The following is a 21,052-nucleotide window of genomic DNA, read 5'->3' as shown; positions in this document are numbered from 1 at the left end:
CTCTCTCCCTTTAAAAAAGCGGCTATTTCCTCTGCTCGCTCTCTTCACTTCCTGCTCCGCCGGAGACTAGACTCCCTTCCTGGTTGTGCAGATGGCTGTTGTCTGAGACGGTGATCTGTAAGTTTTCCCCTTTAAATAAATAACACCCTATTAATCATAACTCCAAACTGGTGTGGCCTTGTTCGTGACTTACGCCTTCAAGCTATGATTAGCTGACTTTAATATTGTACAGACAGCACTTGGCTCCCCACTGGTACGTATGACATTGATGTTTTTATCTCTCAGTTAAAAAGTGGTCCTTTCAGAATGCCTTTTCATGCGGCACCGGGCTGAGAACATTGTTTGTGCCCAGAAGCTGCCGCTCGGGAGACTCAGGAAGAAAGCCTTGCTTCTACATCGCTGGGCTCTCTCCAATACGGCCCCCACCTGCTCTCCAGGCTCTCCCCTGTGGCTCGTGCTTGCTTGGCTTCCCCCCTCCCCATCCCTGTGCGCCAGTCCCCTGGAGGATGACTACCCGGCTGTAGGTTATGCACTTCTGAGAGCGATGCCATACCAGACTCAGTCCTGTCCCTGGCATTCCACCGGAAGCCAGGGGCTCTGTCGGCCACTGAAACCAGGGGATGAGGACTGGGGCAGAGATGTAGGGGTGCTGCTCCCACTCTGGAGAGCTGCCAGGCGTGGGCAGTTCCCTTCTCCTGGTCCCTCTTCTACGTGCCTTCACCTTTAGCCACCATCGCTAAATTTGAAGGAACCACCATTTTTTTCTCTTGGGCTTGGTTATTTGGGGACTAAAGATTTAGTTGGGCAGGGTCCCGTTCTTATTCTACCCCTTATGGTTTATTACCGGAGACTCAAAGGTTTAACCATTCTGCATTCTGTCTCTTCGTCTGTTAAGTAGAAATAACATTTCTACCTATTTGATGGTGTTGCCATAAAGGTGAGGGGACATGGCACATGTCAATCACACATCGAACACTACAGCTCAGTACTCAGTAGCCACTACTTTTAGTATAGGAATTACTGGCATAAGATTCATTCTTCTTAACACGTGACTTGTGACATTGCAGCAGTATCTCTGTGAAGCTAACTTTTGGTCAGGAGGAGGACAAAATGTAGGGGAGGCCTGAGCCCATCCATCTTTATCTAAGGAGTCCTCAGCAAACCCTCTTCCCCTAAGGGGAAGCTCTGGGTGCTTCAGGATGAGTCCAGAATATCTTCAGTTATTGGAAAGGGGAGGGAGAGCAGGCCTTTGCAGATCCTGTAAGCTGATGAGCACCTGCCTGTGAGAAGGGGGATGCAGGCCTGCCAAGGTCAAGGGATGCTCCCAGGTCACTCCGAGCACAGAGGACAGGACCTGCAGGCCTGGAACCTTCTTTCTTGGGCTCTGCCTGGGCTTGCTGCTCCCTCCTGTGGGACCTTTCCCATCTGTGTTCTTGACAGCCCCCACCTCCCCATGCCCCAACTGCCTCTTCTGTGGAATGGGGAGAGGGCAGCAATTGCTAGGGACAATCTTGGGTTGCTCCTCAGGTGTCCAAGTTTTCTTTTCAAAACTGGCCTGAAATTTGCCTTATGGGCTAGGCTGGTTGGCTGGTGGACCAAGCCATAGGGACCCAGGTGTCTCGGTCTCACTACAGAGCTGAGATGACGAACGAGCACCACTGCAATGGCTTTTGTCCCCTTTGTGTCGGTGTGAGTGAGCACATGTATGCATGTGTGTGTGAGCGTGCATGCATGTGTGTGCAAGGGTGTAAGTGTGTGCGTGCGTGGGTGCATGTGTGTCAGTGTGTGTGTTTGAGTGAGCACACGTATGCATGTGTGCGTTTGTGTGTGTGAGCATGCATGCATGTGTGTACAAGGGTGTAAGTGTGTGTGTGCGTGGGCACATGTGTGTGTTTTAATATAGGTCGCAGACACTTTTGGGAGTCTTTTCTTCTTTGTTGGGTACCAAGACTCAAACTCTGGTCCTCAGTAGCAGTCCTTTGACTTGACGAGTTATCCTCATGAGTCAGTGTTTGGGCACACTAACACTGCACTATCTCTTCAGTCCACCTAGACTCCAGAGCAGCCTCCTCCCAGGTCCTGCTGTTGGGAGCGTCCTGTGTCAGCACTGGGCTCTGGCTAAGAGGGGTCAGCTATGACTTCCATGAAGGTGTTTCCTGGCCGGGAGGAGAAGCTTCTGGAATGGAAGCCTCTCCGGCTTTGCCCCCACTTCAGTTAATAAATACATTTCAAGTTCCGTTGAGGAAGAGACTCCATAACCTGGGACTTAGCAGTGAAATGACAATTTACTGTTGTGAGGGGCTCAGGAGCAGAGAGGAAACTTGGTGGTTTCCGGGCTGTAATGGAGCTACTTTAGAGTTTATCAGTGGGTCTGGCTCTCTTTATCGGAGGCAGAGTTACGATGTGACAGACTCAGAGACATTTAGCATGGCGATCTTGCCTGTGTCACCCTTATAAATTGGGAAGTGAAGAAAGAACACAGTACTTAATTGGTATCTAATCTTCCCAGAGCTATTTGCTAAATAAACTGGAATTTTAATTAAAACTGCAAGTCAGGAGGTAAATCACTTTAGAAGTTTGTAGATTTTTTTTCCCTCCTGCCTAGTATAATCACCACGAAGATTCTTCCTGGGCGAGAAAGTCGATAGCAGAGTGGGTATCCAGAGAGAAGGTTGACATCTTGAGAGGTGAAAGGTCAGCTCCCCCTCTGACTGGCATGGTTCCTCCCCACACTTAGACTATTTGGCAACATTATTGACCTCATTAAAAGACTTGTGACCAGATGTGGGGGCAGAGGACAGTCCTCACCCCAGCTCTGCCAACTGTAACGACGAGGAAGGAGCAAATGAAAACAAATAGACTTAATATAACTCCACGGGCTTCAGCATTAACGTGGTGAGCGATGAGTGGCAGTCTGGCCCGGATGTCGTCCTGTGTCTGCAGTAACGAAGGGAGCAGGGACAGAAAGCTGCGTAGATCACGAGAACTGCCACTTTCCAGCAGAAGGTTGTTAATTGCCCATCTTCATGCTGTATTAATTGGCTCTGTTAGAGGGTGAGTAATTGCTGTGTTCCCGGGAAACACACTGGAGCTCCTGCACCGTGTTAAATTGGAAGGCTCCTCTGAGCACTAGTTAGCCCTGTGAGAGCCTCTCTTTGGGAGTCTCGGCCGCCTGCATCCCGGGGGAGGTGAAACAGGAATGGAGGCTCATGGGGCTGCCCTGTGCCCTAACTCCTCGATCTGTCTTCCCCTCTTCCCCTTACATGCCTGTCTCTTGGTCCAGGCTCCACATTGGCTTCCTCCTCTTCTCGCAGCCCTGCCTGGCTTCCTTATTCTTCTCCCAGTGTTGGTTGGCTCCCTCGCGGAGTCTGCTCCAGTCCATCCTCCTTTCTTGCTCTCACCTTGCTTGCGCAGTTTCTCCTGTCCCCCAGCTTTCCTGCATCTGCAGAGCCAAGTTCAATCCTTGGCCTGGGGGGAATTCTTCAGCCTTGATGTGGGCTTCACGGGGCCCTGTGTCTGTCCGCATCAGCCCTGAGCTCCAGACATGCAGGACTCTCCATTGTCCACCCAGCTTCCCTGACTCCTACAGTCTCATGTCATACCAACCTCACACTCTTCTCTGGGTATTTTTTTCTTCTGTTCTTTGCTGTTGTTTGAGACAAGGCTTCTCTGTGTAACAGCCCTGGCTGTTCTGGAACTCACAGAGACCCTCCTACCTCTGCCTCCCTGAGTGCTGAAGTTTTCTTCACTGCAGCCAGCAGGATTAATTTGCATATTTGTCGTCAGAAGGCTCTGCTTCAGTTTCCTGGGAGGACTCCTGCTGGGGTGTCTTCTCTTTCTCTGTCACCAGGCATGGCTGGGAAGGCTCCCTCTCTGCCTTTCTCACCAAGGGACTTTGTTAGTGGCAGAACAGCCAGGAGCCTTGCTCTTCACAGCCTCTACTGGGCTAACTTAGTCTCCTGTGTGCCAGGCTCCTGCATCAGGGACTCTTTTCCCCGATTGGTTGTTTTCGTCTCTGTAGCACCCCACTCCAGGGATGTTGTATAGCTCATCTTTCTCAGGTGATGAAACCATGGCCCATGACAGTTGGCAGGGCTGAGGTTTGAAGCCAGGTTCTCAGATGCCAGGTGTGTCCCCTGACACGGGAACTTGTTTGTGCCAGCGTTGGTAGTGTAGTGATGATGTAGGTAGGCTTGTTGCAATACTTTACAGTGGACTGATGCATGACTGCAATGATTAGCTCCAAGTGTGGCATGCAGTGTGGATCAGTTTTATATAATGAACTACTGGAGGCTCTTTGCTTATAAAACTACTCCCCATGGTCATCTCACTAGGAAGGTAAAGATGAGAAGAATAGAGGTTGTGACACCTTCCGCAAAGGTAGGTTCTACAGGTTGACTGAGACAAATGGGCTAATGTTAAGGGTCTGGGGGAGAATTCAGTGTTGTCTCAGCCACACAGTGCAAAGGTTACCAGGCTATAACCCATCACTCTCAGACTTCTGGGCAGTTCATAGGTTATGTGCCCCCCCCCCTTTGAAAGAATAACCCCATGTGTTTAGCATTCCTGGTTCCCTTGGTGCTCGTCCCACAGTTGAGCTCATCATGGTCCTGGAGTTGTCAGTCCAAGCTCACACAGACCCTGAGGGTCCACATGCACACAACAGACCCTGAGGATCCACATGCACACAACAGACCCTGAGGGTCCACATGCACACAACAGACCCTGAGGGTACACATGCACACAACATGCACACAACAGACCCTGAGGGTACACATGCACAAAACTGCCGCTGTCCAGGAGCTTCAGTCTCAGAAGCAGGACTTCTTAAAGGGTATGCATGGGTGTATGTGCCATGGAGGACAACTTTCCACCTTCCTGTGAGTTCCAAAGATGAACTCAGGTCACCAGGCTTGTGTGGCAAGAGCTTGTCCCCTGAGCCATCTCACCAGCCATGTTAATTTTTTGTTTTGATTTTATGAGACAGCATCTCAATGTGTATCCCTAGCTGCCTGGAACTTGCTATGTAGAGCAGGATGGCCTTGAACAGGATGCCTGCTTCTGCCTCCTGAGCTCTGAGTTCTGAGATTAGCCAGGCATGGTTCATGCCACCATGCATGGTGTGGGTCTTGGAGTCCAGAGACCAGGATTTGAACTCTGCCTTTACTAGCCCTGTGAGCTGGAGGAAGTTATTTACCCTGCAAAGTGCTGTGTCCTCATCTGGAAACAGGGTTTGTGCTGCTGCTGCTTTTCTCGTGAGACTGTCATGAGGGTTGAGACACAGCACGCAGTGCGGAGCACACATTACTAAGCCATTAAGAAACATGGTGTAGAAGCTGGAGAGATGGCTCAGCAGTTAAAAGCACTGACTGCTCTTCCAGAGGTCCTGGGTTCAAGTCCCATGCGGCAGCTCACAACTGTCTGTAATTCCAAGATCTGACTGCCTCACACAAACATACATGCAGACAAAACAGCAAAGCACATAAACTTAAAAAACTAAAGTATTAAAAATAAAAGAGAGAAGCATGGTGTAAACACAAACTTGCAGTGATGGTGTGCTTTTGAGTGTGTGGTGCTCTTCATGAGTTCCTCTGACCATGTGTTCACGGACAGGCTTGGTGGTTTCTGTGGCCTTTGGGAAATGAGTTCATTATTAGCGTGCCCAGTTTCACTGTCTTGAAAACCCGCTGTGCTCCACGACTCACCTCTCCCTCTCCAGCAACCGCGGACTTCCACTGATGGCTTTATCGTCGCTGTTGTTTTGCCTTTCCCAGAATGTCTTATGGTGGGAGTGATGCATTGTGGGGCCGTTTCAGATCGGCTTCTTTTGTTTAACAGTGTGCACAATGGTTCCTCTACATTTTGTCCTGACCAGAAAGCTGAGGGCCCTTTATCACCAAGGTCTTGTCTCCTGTCTGTACCACAGTATGTCACTCACCTGCTGCAGCAGCTGGAGCTGGTGATAAACACTTGTGTTCAGCATCTTGTGCGGACATGGTTTCAATTCCCTTGAGTAAACCCCGAGAAATGTAGTCACCAGATGATGGGATAAGTCTATTTTGTCTCCTAAGTCACTGCCCACCTGTCTTCTAAAGGAGTCTGTGCTATTTCACATCCTTCCAGAAAAGAATGTGTCCTCACTCCTCACACTCTTACAACATTTGGCACTGTGTTTCCTGTTTTGACCAGTTCATCTGGTATCTATGTGGCTGTATTTTGTTTTATAACCATGGAGCTTTGTTTCAGCTTTGACATCAGGAGTGTGAGGTCTCCCACTGTGTTTATCCTTTCCAAGATTGTTTTGACCAACCAGAGATTCTTGTAATTCCATTGAGTTAGAAGATCATCTTTTCTATTTCTTGCCAAAACCAAGTCATGGCTGTTTTGTTAGAGACCATGAATCTATAGCTCATTTTACATAGTGTTGACATATTTTTATTATTACTACTTTATAAATAATACCAATCAAAATTTCCACTTCCTCCCCTCATCCTACTTTCCCCCAGCTCCCCAACTCACCCTCCCCACTTCCCCTCCAGTCCTAAGAGAGGGTAAGGTATCCTGCCCTGTGGAAAGTCCAAGGCCTTCCCCACTCCATCCAGGCTTAGGAAGGTGTGCATCCAAATAGACTAGGATCCCCAAAAGGCAGTACATACAGTAGAGACAAACCCCAGTGCCATTATCATTGTCTTCTCAGTCAGCCCCAATTGTCAGTCACATTCAGAGAGTCCGGTTTGATCCCATGCTTATTCAGTCCCAGTCCAGCAGGCTTTGGTGAGCTCCCATTGGCTCAGGCACACTGTCTCAGTGGGTGGACCAACCCCTTGTGGTCCTGACTTCCTTTCTTATATTCTCCCTCCTTCTGCTCTTCAACTGGACCTTGGGAGCTCAGTCCAGTGCTCTGATGTGGGTCTCTCTCTATCTCCATCTGTCGCCGGACGAAGGTTCTATGGTGATATTCAAGACAGTCATCAGTTTGACTACGGGACAAGGCCAGTTCAGGCACCCTCTCCTCCACTACCCAGGATCATCCCCATGGACTCTTGGGAACCCCTCCAGAGCCAAGCGTCTTGCCAACCCCAGAATGGCTCCCTCAATCTCCTTCCCTGCTCCTATATCTGCCCTTTCTCCATCTCAACATCCCACTCCCCCAAGCTCTCCCCAACCCTCCCCTTCTACCTTCTCTTTCCCCCTCTCCCCACCCCCATGCTCCCAACTTTTGCCTGGCGATCTTGTCTGCTTCCAATTTCCAGGAGGATTTATATATGTTTTTCTTTGGGTTTACCTTCTTAATTAGCTTCTCTAGGATCACCAACTATATGCTCAATGTCCTTTGTTTATGGCTAGAATCCACTAATGAGTGAGTACATACCACATTCATATTTTTGGGTCTGGGTTATCTCACTCAGGATAATGTTTTCTATTTCCATTCATGTGCATGCAAAATTCAAGATGTCATTATTTTTTTACCGCTGAGTAGTACTCTAATGTGTAGATATGTCACAGTTTCTTTATCCATTCTTCCATTCAGGGGCATCTAGGTTGTTTCCAGGTTCTGGCTATTATAAATAATGCTGCTGATTTTATTATATTTAAATATGATATCATAAAGGGGTGTTAAATTTTGTCAAATGCTTTTTCAGCATCTAATGAAATGATCATATGGTTTTTTTCTTTCAGTTTATTTATATGATGGATTACATTGATAGATTTTCGTATGTTGAACCAGCCCTGCATCTCTAGGATGAAGCCTACTTGATCAAAATGGATGATTTTTTTGGATGTGTTCTTGGATTCAGTTTGCCAGTATTTTATTGAGAATTTTTACATCGATGTTCATGAGTGAAATTGGTCTATAATTCTCTTTCTTGGTTGAGTCTTTGTGTGGTTTTAGTATCAGGGTAACTGTAGCTTCATAAATGGAGTTTGGCAATGACTCTTCTGCTTCTATATTGTGCAATACATTAAGGAGTATAGGTATTAGCTCTTCTTGGAAGATCTGGTAGAATTCTGCACTAAAACCATCTGGCCCTGGGCTTTTTTTTTTTGGTTGGGAGGTTTTTGATGACAGCTTCTATTTCCTCACGACTTATAGGTCTATTTAAATTGTTCACCTGGTCTTGATTTAATTTTGGTATATGATATTTATTTTAAAAATGTCCATTTATTTTACATTTTCCAATTTTGTGATGTATAGCCTTTTGTAGTAAGACCTAATGATTCTCTGAATTTCCTCAGTGTCTGTTGTTATGTCCCCCTTTTCATTTCTGATCTTATTAATTTGCATATTCACTCTCTGGCGTTTTATTAGTTTGGATAGAGGTTTATCAATCTTGTTGATTCTTCTAAAAGAACCAGCTCTTTGTTTCATGGATTCTTTGGATTGTTTTCTGTGTTTCTATTTTGGAACACCTGCATTATCTCTCGGTACAGTTCGCATGCCACTGTACCGTATGTGAGCCAGGCAAGGGCCTGGAGATCAAAAGAACACACAAGAGACCTGGGTCATTCAAAAGGAGATCAGTGGAATACCATTTATTCAAATTTAGGGAAAACCTTAAACACCTAGCTGCTGCACAATGAAATACCCCTCAGGCAGGTGAGAAATTACCACACCCAAGGTGGAGTCAACAATGCCTTATAGCTAATCACTAGACGGCAGAGGGAACACAGGAACAAACAGGATGTTTTAGCTGACTGGCCAGAAACTGCCCTCAAGATGAACCCCAGGAGCAGGGGTAGACCCATGGGCCCTACACTGTTTTGTTGATTTCAGCCCTCAGTTTACTTCCCAGTCTTCTACTCCTCCTGAGTGAGTCTGCTTCTTTTTTTCTAGAGCTTTCAGGTATGCTGTTAAGTCTCTAATGTGAGCTTTCTCTGTTTTCTTTTTGTGTGCACTTAGTGAACTTTCCCCTTAGCACTGCTTTCATAGTGTCCCATAGGTTTTGGTGTGTTGTGTCTTCATTTTCGTTGAATTCAAGGACAACTTTAATTTCTTTCTTTATTTCTTCCTTGACCCAGGGGTGGTTCAGTAGTTGACTGTTCAGTTTCCATGAGTTTGTAGGCTTTCTGGGGGTGGTATTGTTGTTAAATTCTAACTTTACTCCATGGTGATCCGATAAGACACAGGTCGTTACTCCAATTTTTTTGTGTCTGTGGATGCTTGCTTTGTTACCGAGTATGTGATCAACTTTTGAGAAGGCTCCATGAGGTCTGAGAAGAAGGAATAGTCTTTCCTATTTGGGTGGAATGTTCTATATATGTCTGTTAAGTCCATTTGATTCATTACATCTGTTAGTTCTCTTATTTCTCTGTTAAGTTTCTGTCTGGCTGACCTGTCCATTGGTGAGAGAGGAGTGCTGAAGTCTCTTACTATTAGTGTGTGGGGTTTGATGTGTGATTTGAGTTCTAGTAATGTTTCTTTTACATATGTGGGTGCTTTTATATTAGGGGCATAGATATTCATGATTGAGACTTCATCTTGATGAATTATTCCTGTTTTAAGTATAAAGTGTCCTTCTCCATCTCTTCTGATTGATTTTAGTTTGAAATCAATTTTGTTAGATATTAGGATAGCCACACCTGCTTGTTTCTTAGGTCCATTTGATTGGAAACCTTTTTCCAGCCCTTTTCTCTGAGATAGTGTCTGTCCTTGAGGTTGAGGTGTATTTATTGTAAACAGCAGAATGTTGGATCCTGTTTTTGTATTCATTCTCTTAACCTGTGCCTTTTTATGGGTGAATTGAGTCAACTGATATCAAGTGATATTAATGACCAGTGGTTGTTAACTCCAGTTATTTATTTTTTTGTGGTAGTGTTTGTGTGTTTCCCTTCTTTGAGTTGTGCTGGTAGAGAGTTATCAGATGTCTGTGCTATTGTGGGCCTTGTTGGCTTCCTTGGATTGAGGTTTTCTTTCTAGTACTTTCTGTAAGTCTGGGTTTATGGATATGTATTGTTTAAAACTGTTTTTGTCATGGAATGTCTTGTTTTCTTCATCGATGGTGAAAGAAAGCTTTGCTGGGTATAGTAGTCTGGGCTTGCATCCATGGTCTCTTAGTGTCTGTAGCACATTTACCCAAGACCTTCTGGCTTTCATGGTTTCCATTGAGAAGTCAGGTGTAATTCTGATAGGTTTACCTTTATATGTTACTTGGACCTTTTTCCTTTGCAGCTCTTAATATTCTTTCTCTATTCTGTATGTTTTGTATTTTGATTATTATATGGCGAGGGGATTTTTTTTTTGATCCAGTCTATTTGGTAAGCTTCTTGTACCTTCATAGGAATATTCTTCTTTAGGTTGGAAAAGTTTTCTTCTATAGTTTTGTTGAATATATTTTCTGGGCCTTTGAGCTGGAATTCTTCTCCTTCTTCTACCCTTATTATTCTTAGGTTTGGTCTTTTCATGGTGTCCCAGATTTCTTGAATGTTTTGTGTTAAGAATTTGTTGGATTTGCTGTTTTCTTTGATCAATGAGTCTATTTCCTCTATAGTATCTTCAGCACCTGAGATTCTTTCTTCTATCTCTTGTATTCTGTTCTTTATACTTGTCTCTGTAGTTCCTGTTCATTCACCCAGATTTTCCATATCCAGCCATCCCTTGGTTTGTGTTTTTTTTTTTTATTACCTCCATTTCTATTTTCAAGTCTTGAACTGTTTCCATTACCTGCTTGATTGCTTTTTCTTGGTTTTCTTGGGTATCTTTGAGGGATTTATTAATATCTTCTAACTTTTTGCTTGTGTTCTCTTCCATTTCTTCAAGGGAGTTTTTCATTTTCTGTTTAAATGTCTCCATCATTTTCATAAGGTTACATTTAAAGTCTATTTCTTCTACTTCTTCTGGGTTAGGATGTTCAAGTCTTCCTGTTGTGTGTTCACTGGATTCTGGTGTTACCATGTTGCTTTTCAGGATGTTGGAGGAATTCTTGCATTGATACCTGCCCATCTCTTCCTTCAAATGAGGCCAGCAGAGTCTTGGTACCTTGGTCCAAGCACCTTGTGGGGCTGACTGTGTACTTTGGAGTTTTTCTTGGTCTGCCCTCTCTTAGGTCCCCTCACACTGTAGCAGGCTGTGTTAATCCCCTCTACCCCCTGCAAAGCAGGCTGTGTTGGGGGATTCAAGGACCTCGCAGATGGGCTTGGGTGCAGGGTGGAATGGGGTAAAGAATGCCAGCTGCAGGGAACTCACCCTGCTGGTTGGCCAGAAAAGCTTAGGGAATTGGAGGGGGCCTGGATTCAGTCCCCTGGGCACTTACATCTGCGGATCCCCTCAGCACAGGAGCAGGGTCTCTTTCAGGATTCTAAGGACATCACAGACCAAAAGGCAGGCTTGGGGGGCAGGGTGGGATGGTAGAAAGAAGCCCCAGTGGTAAAAACACTCTCCAGACCTTTCTGCCCTGAAGCAGGCTGTGTTGGGGGATCCAAGGACCTCACAGATGAAAAGGCGGAATTCAAGTATTGACATCTTAAATAATGTTGTTTCCAATCTGTGAAATGGAATTTCTTTCACTTTATTTGAACTGTCATTAATTTCCTTGAAGAACATTTTGTAGTTTTTTCTGTACAAGGCATTTACTCCCTTCTCACATTAACTCTGAAGTATTTTGTTCTTTCTGTGTTAGAACATGTGCCTCTTGATTTTCTGTAAGCTTGTTGTCTAATCTATAAGTTTTTCATGCAGTTGCAAGGGCTTCCTGCATATACGATCCTGTTTTCTACAGGCAGAGGCCATTTCCCATCTCCACTGCTAGTGAGAGTGTCCTTAATTTCTTTTTTTTATTGCTCCTTAAACCAATTCAGACATTTTATTTAATATTTATTTATTATGTATACAATATTCTTTCTATGTGTATGCCTGCAGGCCAGAAGAGGGCACTAGACCTCATTACAGATGGTTGTGAGCCACCATGTGGTTGCCGGGAATTGAACTCAGGACCTTTGGAAGAGCAGGCAATGCTCTTAACTTCTGAGCCATCTCTCCATCCCACCTTAATTTCTTTTGCCTGTTGCTCTGATGTCGTTAGCCCTCTGTTGAACAGAAGTGAAATCAGGTTGTTTCCAGGTTCTGGCTATGACAAATTCTCCTGAGTAAATTGGGAGCATGGGGACCTTGTGGGAGGGCTGAAGGGGGATGGGAGAGGCAGGGAGAGGAGCAGAGAAAAATGTTGAGCTCAATAAAAATCAATAAAAAAATAAAAAGGAAGTGAAATCAGATGCCCTTGTCTTGTTCTCAATCTTAGAAGCTAAGACTTCAGCTTTTTGCTGTTGAATATGTTCAAGCTCTGAGTGAGGGGTTTGGAAATTGTCCTGTTCTGTGTTCCTAGCTATGGAGAACCTGGAGCATAATGGTTACTGGAAAAATGTAGGTTTTTTTATTTAAGGAACTAAAAGTATTTGTTTTTATTCTTTTCTTTGTGCTTTGTTTATTTGTTTTTTTAAAAATAAGATCAGTTCTTACTCTGTATCCCAGGTTGGCCTCAAGTTCATGACAGCCTTCCCACCTTAGCCACTCCGCCTCGTTGTGAATTGGAGGCTGATGGCATGGTTGTGACGTGTCAGGCAGCGCACTAGCAAGGAGCCGGTGTTGGTCACTATGATGGCAATAAAGTCACTCCAATTACGGTCCAGTTGCTTGTACAGTTTGCCTTTTAGAGCCCCCGTTGTGTTGTCTTTGCCTTTCTAGATTAGACTCAACAGCTGGAAGGAGGTAACATATGTCCCAACTCTTAATATTTATGGCCGATGAATAAATACTTGCCACCCATTGGAAGTAAAGAAAATGAACAAAAAGCTATAAATTGTTCATACAAGTTATTTGTGCCTCCACTTGTAATAGCACATGCCTCTCTGTGGCCCAATGTCGAAGCCACGTAGCTGATGTACAGGGCTGGAGGCTGCTGGCCTCGGTTTTCACTTGGGATGGCTGGAAGCATCCTTACCTCCATTTCATTAGTCACACCATGTGATTCCATCAGGATGGAGCCCTCAATTCACAGCAGATAGAAATTCTGATGAAGTGTAGTCTCAAAATGGGAACATCAAATGGTTTTATTCAAGTATGGCCATCTCCCTTTGTTTGGACTTTTAGCAAGCAAGTTCTAAGTGTGAGCTAGCCAGTGTTCACACTCCGTTAGCAAGGTCACCCGAGTCACATCTTAAAGAACCGCTTTCACAGAGGCATTAAGGTGGCGGAATGTGGCAGAAAGACAAACCTTTTAGTCTGTGAGGGGGTTTCTACTGAAAATAGGCGCAGCCCTAGAGTGTGTACTAAAGAGGAACCTAGAACAACACAGGACTGTGTTGTAGGATCCAAGGGCAGGTGGGGCAGCCAGGCTGGGGAGAACAACAGGCCCGACGATCCAGGGTCTCTGTCTCCCTGTTTCTCTCGTGGCTGGCCCTGCTCTCAGCAGACCGGCTGCCCCCTCCCGCACTCGGTCATCTAGAGCTGCCTCAGTCTGTCTTTTCATTGCTCTGGCGCCAGGGGCCAGCAGAGGTTGCCTGGTATTGCTGACTTCCAAATTCCTGGAAGGCAGACACTCATTAGGTCATTCTGAGTTGGGTGACCATGCCCTGGCTCATTCATTTATGAATTCAAAACGTGCAGTAAGGCCCAGGGACTGTCTCAGCAGCCAAGGATGCTTCTTGTGGTGTGGGGAGTTGTGTGTGAGACACGTGGGAAAGGAGAGAGGGACACACTGCCTGCTTTGTGGGGCCTGGTTGAGGGCTGCCAGTTTCAGAGAAAGGGAAGGAAGTGTGGACTTAGGATTTGGGTTGTTTTGTCCTAGGTTTAAACATGGACACCCCCCCCCCCACACACACACCCATACTCAGACCAGCTCTGCATGAACTAGGGCGTATTAAATGACTGCTTTTTGGCCTTAAGTTTTTAATCAGTGAAATGGGAACAATCCTTTAGAAGGCAGTCATGAGGCTTGTTAAAGCAAACAGTGCTCGCCAGACAATAGTCTGTCCACCACTGCTCTGAGCCACGCGGCCCGTGGGAGCCATTTCCTTACTTGCCTTGGAGGTTAAACTGTGGGATGTTTACCTGGCGCCAGGCATTTGTAAACCCTGAGCCCCAGTGTGGCTGCTGTGCTCTTATTCTCACTATGAATCACATTCCCCTCTTTTTCTAGTTCCCGTTTGGCCGGCGCTTGCCTTGTGACATCTACTGGCACGGAGTTTCATTTCGCGACAGTGACATACTCTCCGGTCAAGTGAACAAATTTCCAGGTATCTGCTCTTATTGTTGGTCTTTAGAAGTAGCTCTAGGTCCAGAATACAGTCTTCCTCCACAAGAACACGACAATGTTTTCAGATCATGAGGACTCTTACTTGAGAATGTCTGCCCATGTTCTGCCTGGTTGCTGTTGCCATGGAGAAGAAGACCCCAGGGAATCATGACAACTAACATACCTGAGGCTTGGAAGATGTAGACTGGCTGTCCCAGGTTAAAGACCTGCTTTCTGTGGGTCAGGTGCTTGCTGTGCATGCGTGAGGACTGGAGTTCCAATGCCCACCTGTACCCAGCCCCCTGGGGCAGAGACAAAGGATTCTTAGGGAAAGTGGCTAGCCAGGCCAATAGAATGGGCACACTCCAGGTTCAGTGGCCAAAGTGAACTGAGGTGGGGAAGGTATCTCTGGCCCTCCGCACACATGTCCACCAGCACACACATGCATACCACACACATAGGTAAACATGCACAAAACGAACGACCGTGCCAGGCGAGGGTGGCGCACGCCTTTAATCCCAGCACTCGGGAGGCAGAAGCAGGCGGATCTCTGTGAGTTCGAGACCAGCCTGGTCTACAGAGCTAGTTCCAGGACAGGCTCCAAAGCTACAGAGAAACCCTGTCTCAAAAGAAAAAATAAAAAAAGGAAGAAAACGAACGACCGTGGTTCGAACTTGTGGAGTTAGAGATACAGCACAGGAGTCCAGTGATGGGCTACAGAGTCTACAGGAAGAAGTATAGCCTTCCTCAAGCGGGGAGCCAGGTCAGACATGACAGTTGAATGTACCATTAGAGTGAGCTCTCCTAGTCCCCACTCTAAGTGCCATAGGCTGCGGGCAGCCTCTAGATTTACCCTGCAACCAGGACATGGTGGCAGGAAATGGTTAAGATCACCTCCATGTGTTGGGGCCCAGCTTCCGTGTCTACTTCTTTTTTTTAAAGTATTTATTTATTATATATACAATATTCTGTCTGTGTTTATACCTGCAGGTCAGAAGAGGGCACCAGACCACATTACAGATGGCTGTGAGCCACCATGTGGTTGCTGGGAATTGAACTCAGGACCTTTGGAAGAGCAGACAATGCTCTTAACCTCTGAGCCATCTCTCCAGCCCCCCGTGTCTACTTCTTTTCTGTCTCCCAAACCCTTACCTCCATCTCCTCTATAATCACTATTCCTGACAGCGTGTGATGACAGAGGCTAGGGTTAGCCTCCTCGGGGAGGAGGGAGTGTTTTGTTGAGCTTCCAGATACAGGCCTCACATTATTTTTTGTTACTGCATTGTATTGTAAATATTATATCCTATTATAATATAATAAATAATTTTAAAGAACAAAAAAATCACCCAAGTTTCATCCCTTGTTTATATTTTTCTCTCAAAGTTTGATTTGTTTTTTATTTTATGTACATGAGCCTTTTGCCTGTATATATGTGTGTATTTATGTACAATGTGCATGCAGTGCCTGTGAAGGCCAGAAGAGGGCATCAGATCCCTGGAACTGGAAGAGCAGCCAGTGCTCTTCACCCTGAGTTGTCTCTCCAGCCAGAATTTCTCAGGCTTTAGCTTTGGTCAGTTTGTACAGTGCAGCTGCCATAGCAGACTGCCTTCTGCTAGTGTCTTGGCTTTTGAACTTGTATTGAAGGGAGAACCAGTTTGCCCTTTTTTTAGTATCCTGTCCCATATCTTCAAGAAAAGGCCTCTCAGCTAGCCAGATATGGTGGCTCATGCTTGTAATCTCAGCACTGGGAGACTGAGACAGAAAGATAGCCATTCACTGGCGCTCAGCCCAGGCAACACATTGAGCTGCAGGCTAGCCTAAGACATGGAATGAGACCCTCTCTCAAGACCGAAACAAACAACAAAAACACCCCTTCTCAGAAAACCCAACATCCATATACATATTTACACACTGGCTAGTTTTGTCACGCTCATGGGGGTTTAACTCAGACTTTCAAAACATAGGCAGTACTTGGTTCACTGGGAAGGAGACAGGGTAGGAAGCACAACATGGCTGCCAGTCAGTATGGAGCATTTATCTTTAGTAAAGTATTTGCAAAAGTCCCAGGGACTTGTTTCTGGCCCACATCTGTCCTGGTTTCCATGGCCACAGGAGCCTGCTAGGCTCACCACTCCTGCCTGTTGCCTGCTGGCATGCAGCTTACCAGTCTGAGTTTGTGTTAACTGTGTGCCCTGCTCTTCGCCAACACAGCAGATATCCCACCTTTATCGGTTTTGAGGGGAACAGAGCTGGAAGTTATCCCAAGGTCGAATTTGTTCTCAGAGAGGAGAAAGGGTTTTGTGAGAGCGAGAGCCCTGCAGCCAGGGTCTGTGCACACCGCTCTAATGGGCTTGCTACTGGGTTTTTTTTTTTCTTTCTGTTTTGCTGCTCACTAAAAGACTACTTTTTTTTTTTAAAGCGGGGGGGGGGGACTTCTTGAGGTCACGGAGGAAACAGTTTGCACGTTTGCACGCAAACAACACTGCACAGGCAGAGTTCTGTCACACGACTCACAGTCACCTGTGAGCCTGCCGCTGCCTTTCCTTTCCACTCCCATCTCCCCTGATGGCTGCAAGTGAGAGAGTATCTAAGGGCCAACATCAGCAAACAAGGAGGCAAAAGTACTCCTGAAGGACTAGCTTTATACAAGAGCGTTTGTTCCAAAGAGAGGAGCGTGCTCCATCGTATATCCACCCTGCCCACAACGGGAACACGCAGCAGTTGTCTGGGCAGACTCAGCAGCCTTGGGAACCTGCCAGCAGGGAGTGGCTCCACACCCTCCGCCTTGACAGCAGCCAGCCAAGGCCGTGGGCAACTCCAGCCAGAGTTGATGGACTTCTGGCTCCTGGCGTGTCTGGGCTTTTCTCCTGCCTCACACATATCCCATTATTCTAAAAGCACACTTCCCACACAGGTGTATCCTCTAGTTCTGGTGGACGCTCCGGGAGAAAATATGCTAGAAATCCAGCATAAACCTGCATCTTCTGGACACTCCTAGCAGAGTTTATCTGTGTCGCTGCATTTGATGTTATTTGCTTTTCTATGGGTAATTTTCTTTGTTTAAAATGCATTTATATCATAAATAATGTATTAATATTTTTGTTAAAACATTTAGATAAGTCTTTGGTTTTTTTGTTTGTTTGTTTGTTTTGTTTGTTTTTGAAATAAAAACAGGGCTCTCCGTGTAGCCCTGGATGGCCTCAGTCTGGCTGGCCTCAAACTTGCTATGATCTTCCTGCCTCTGCCTCCTGAGTGCTGGGAATCCAGAGGTGTGCCACCACACCTGGCTCTGTCTTTGCTTTAAGAAGGTCCAAAGGTGCCATTTCCTAGCTGACAGGCAGCAGTTTTCTACCGGGTTTCCAGGTTTGAGAGGCGAGGTGGCACATGGCAGTCAGGGGCTTCCCTGTCAGTGGGAGCGGCAGGTGATCAGGCGGCAAGCGCTGGTTCAGGGATGAGCGAGTCTTAGTCAGAGTGCTGTGCTGAAGAGAGCACGCTCAACCGAGCCTGTGGGCTGAGGGAGATTCTGGAGGAGCTGACCTGGTACAGGCCACAGCATGCCATAGCTCCATGGGGCCCAGTTGGGGCGGTGGGGAAGCCACACTGGAAACCCCACTCAGCCATGTGTGGCCCAGGTCAGAAGGAGCAGCAGTTAAGTTACCAACGCAGAGATCAGAAAAACACATAAAACCCTCAGCTGTAGAATTCAGCCAAACTTAGCAGAGGGAAACAGTCGTGGATCAGTCACTGCAAGTTTAGATGGGTTCTAGAGCCAGGGAGGCTCTCAAGTGAGGAGAGGTTGTTTTCAGGACAGAGGCAAAGCTTGGAGCCTCTGAAGCCTGGAGTCTGAGGGGTGTGGAGACTGTAGGGCCTTGTTGAATGAAAAACAGAAACAAAATGGAAAGGACATGGCTGCTCCTAGGGACGGTGGAGGAGAAGGCTGAATGTGGATAAAAGGAGAGAGTAGCCAGAGGCAGGGATATCAGGAGAGTCCAGAGTGAACTTGATCAGACCAAGCTGGGCCGTGTGGGAGGGGGAAGAGGAAAGGCACATGTGTTTCTATTTCATGCCTTTAGTTGTCAGGGAAGATTGAAACAAAGCGTCCTAATTAAGTTTCTCACGATGTCACCAGAGTCCACAGGATAGAGGGATCGTGAAGTAATGTGCGCTGGCATGCCATAGAGAGGGGCTCAGCAAGTGTGAGGTAGAACTTTTTTTTTTTGGTTTTTCGAGACAGGGTTTCTCTGTGGTTTTGGAGCCTGTCCTGGAACTCGCTCTGTAGTCCAGGCTGGTCTCGAACTCACAGAGATCCGCCTGCCTTTGCCTCCCGAGTGCTGGGATTAAAGACGTGCGCCATCACCACCCGGCCCGAGGTAGAACTTTATTACCCGCAAAGATGACAAAGGATAATCTCAGGCTCGAGGCTCAAATGGAGGCAAAACCTCGCACTCCCATTTTACAGTGAGGGGAGATAAATGGACCAGTTCTCCTTACGTTAGTAGATCCTCCTAACCCACAAGTCTCTGTGCCTGAGAACATGACTGTGGTGGACAGGAGGCTTTAAACGTCTCTGGTGGCCTACCCTGGTCGAGCCTCATGGCTTCTCTTCTCTTCAGGCATGACGGAGATGGTGCGTAAAATCACCCTGAGCAGAGCGCTGAGAATCATGCAGAACCTGTTTCCGGACGAGTACAACTTCTACCCTCGCTCGTGGATTCTGCCCGAAGAGTTCCAGCTCTTTGTCACTGAGGTAGATGGCACGCCAGCCTGTGGCCTCGAATAATTGTGCTTGTGACTGCAGCTGTATCCTGGGAGCTGGGCCAAGGGGGCACCAGAAAGTTGAACAACTTGCTTGCCGGCCGTGAGTGTTGGCAGCCATGGAGGCAGCTTGCAGAGTGGACAGGCAGGGCGTCAGGGAGGTAAATTGAAGTGACAGGTACTAGGGCTGGATCATGGAGTCAGGGAACCTGCAAACCAGGAAGACTGAGCAGGCGTGGGCCCATAAGTGGAATGGGCCGTGGAAGGGGGACCTTGCATGCAGGCCTAACAACGTGACATAGGAAGCCTTTTATGTGTCCACTTTTAAGCTTGTGCCAGAAGATGCTCCAGAGTCTTGGCTACCGATTTGAAACAGCTGTGGTGGGGAAGTGGGACTCAGAACCACTCAAACCTTTGACAAGTTCTGCAGAGCATGCCATACTCACAGGCTACAGGGTAACAGCCACAGACCTTGGTCTCCTGGGACAGGTCAGCTGCGTTAGCGGTTTTACTGTCTGGGCATTGTGTTAGCAGTTTGACAGGATTCCCTTAACACTAAAGTAATTTTATGCCATCGGTTTTATGAATTATGCCCATTTATGGATGAGAAGACTTAGGCTTTGAGAAATTATGAAGTCTGATCAAGAAATACGATTTAGCTCTACAGCCAACACCGAGGCCTAGAGACACTTTGAATGCCCCAACATTGTTTTGGGGTCTAATATAAAAATCTAGAATTTGAAATAAGATTAAGATTTACTAAACACACAAATAGCTTGCTTGCCAGTAGTGGTGGCGCACACCTTTAATTCCAGCACTTGGGAGACAGAGGCAGGTGGATCTCTGTGAGTTCGAGGCCAGCCTGGTCTATAAAGTGAGTTCCAGGACAGCCAGGACTGCACAGAGAAACCCTGTCCTGGGAAAAAGAAAGAGAGGGGAAGCGGGAGAAAAAGAAAAAAGAAAGTAAGGAAAGAAAAATGAAAACCTCAGCTTATTCATTTTTAAAGAGAAGCTTGGGGTCTAGACGCTCAGCGATAGAGACCTTGCATGTGTGAGACCCTGGGTTTAGTCTCCAGCACTGGCATGGATGGATGGATGGATGGATGGATGGATGGATGGATGGATGGAGTGTATTTACTGAGTCAGGTGTATTGACTATGTGTAAATTTTGCTTCAATAAAGGTAACCTTTAAAGCAGCTACCAGCACTTCTGCTTTTGCCCATGGCTCTGCTCACTCTCCCTTCTGGTTGGTCTCTTCGACTCTGTCTAGTGATTAAGCGGGTGGAGCTAGCACTCCATCCAGCACATTGAGGGTCTAGTGAGATGAGCGTGCCCACCATCTGTCACGGAAGCCCTCGTGTGTGTCCCTGTGCTCAGGTCTCGCATCCTCAACCCTCCCACTGGACAGAGAACACGTGTGTTGGGTGGCCTTGTATGTGTATTGCTGACAGTGTTCCGTTAGATGACTATACCGCTGTGTGTTTATCCATCCTGCATTTGGGCCACTGGGTTTATTTCCAGGTCGGGGATGAGGTAAAAGCTGCCCAGACTGTTGAGCTGTAGGTTTGTAGATGCCTGTGCTCTTGGGACTCTCGGGATCATGTGACCTTGTGAGTTACTGGCTTCCTCACCGACAGTTAGTTCTCAACAGCAGGTCCCCGTGTCCCAAGAGCAGTGACAACTGGCTGTTACAGACATGATATTGTGATGTTCTGATGGCTTAACTCTAGCTCTTTCTGGTACTTTTGTTTTTTCTGAGATGGGTCTTGCTAGAATTATACGTGTGGGCCACTATGCTCAGATTTTGTTCTTCCCTTTTCATGTACTTTCTGATATTTAAGGACTTGTTCTTTCTGTCCTCCCCCTTCTGAGACAGGGTATCGCTATGTAGCCCAGGGTTTCCTGAATTCGCTTGTAGACCAGGCTGGCCTTGAGCTCTCTGCCTCCTGAGTGCCGGGACGAAGTCCACCATGCCTGGTAATATATCCAAATATTGAAAATTATTACTATTGTGTGTGTGGGGGGAGAACGTATGTGTAAGCGTAAGTGTAGTAGACATGTGTGTACC

At 46.7% G+C, this 21,052-nt stretch overlaps 1 protein-coding gene across 2 annotated transcripts in view; it reads left to right on the top strand.

Moving 5' to 3' along the window:
* Positions 1–21,052, top strand: part of Ttll11 (tubulin tyrosine ligase like 11) — a 260,661-nt gene that overhangs the window by 42,354 nt on the left and 197,255 nt on the right. For both annotated transcript variants that reach the window (XM_050126798.1, XM_050126799.1), the window contains exons 2-3: positions 14,133–14,229; positions 18,842–18,975. In XM_050126798.1, coding sequence (XP_049982755.1) covers positions 14,133–14,229; positions 18,842–18,975 — 231 coding nt within the window. The remainder of the gene's footprint in view (positions 1–14,132; positions 14,230–18,841; positions 18,976–21,052) is intronic.

Source organism: Alexandromys fortis, unplaced genomic scaffold (assembly GCF_014885135.2).
Source record: "Alexandromys fortis isolate MF-2015 unplaced genomic scaffold, M_Fortis_MF-2015_v1.1 scaffold_268, whole genome shotgun sequence".
Classification (NCBI taxonomy): domain Eukaryota; kingdom Metazoa; phylum Chordata; class Mammalia; order Rodentia; family Cricetidae; genus Alexandromys; species Alexandromys fortis.
This window is presented reverse-complemented; position numbering and strand designations above follow the sequence as displayed.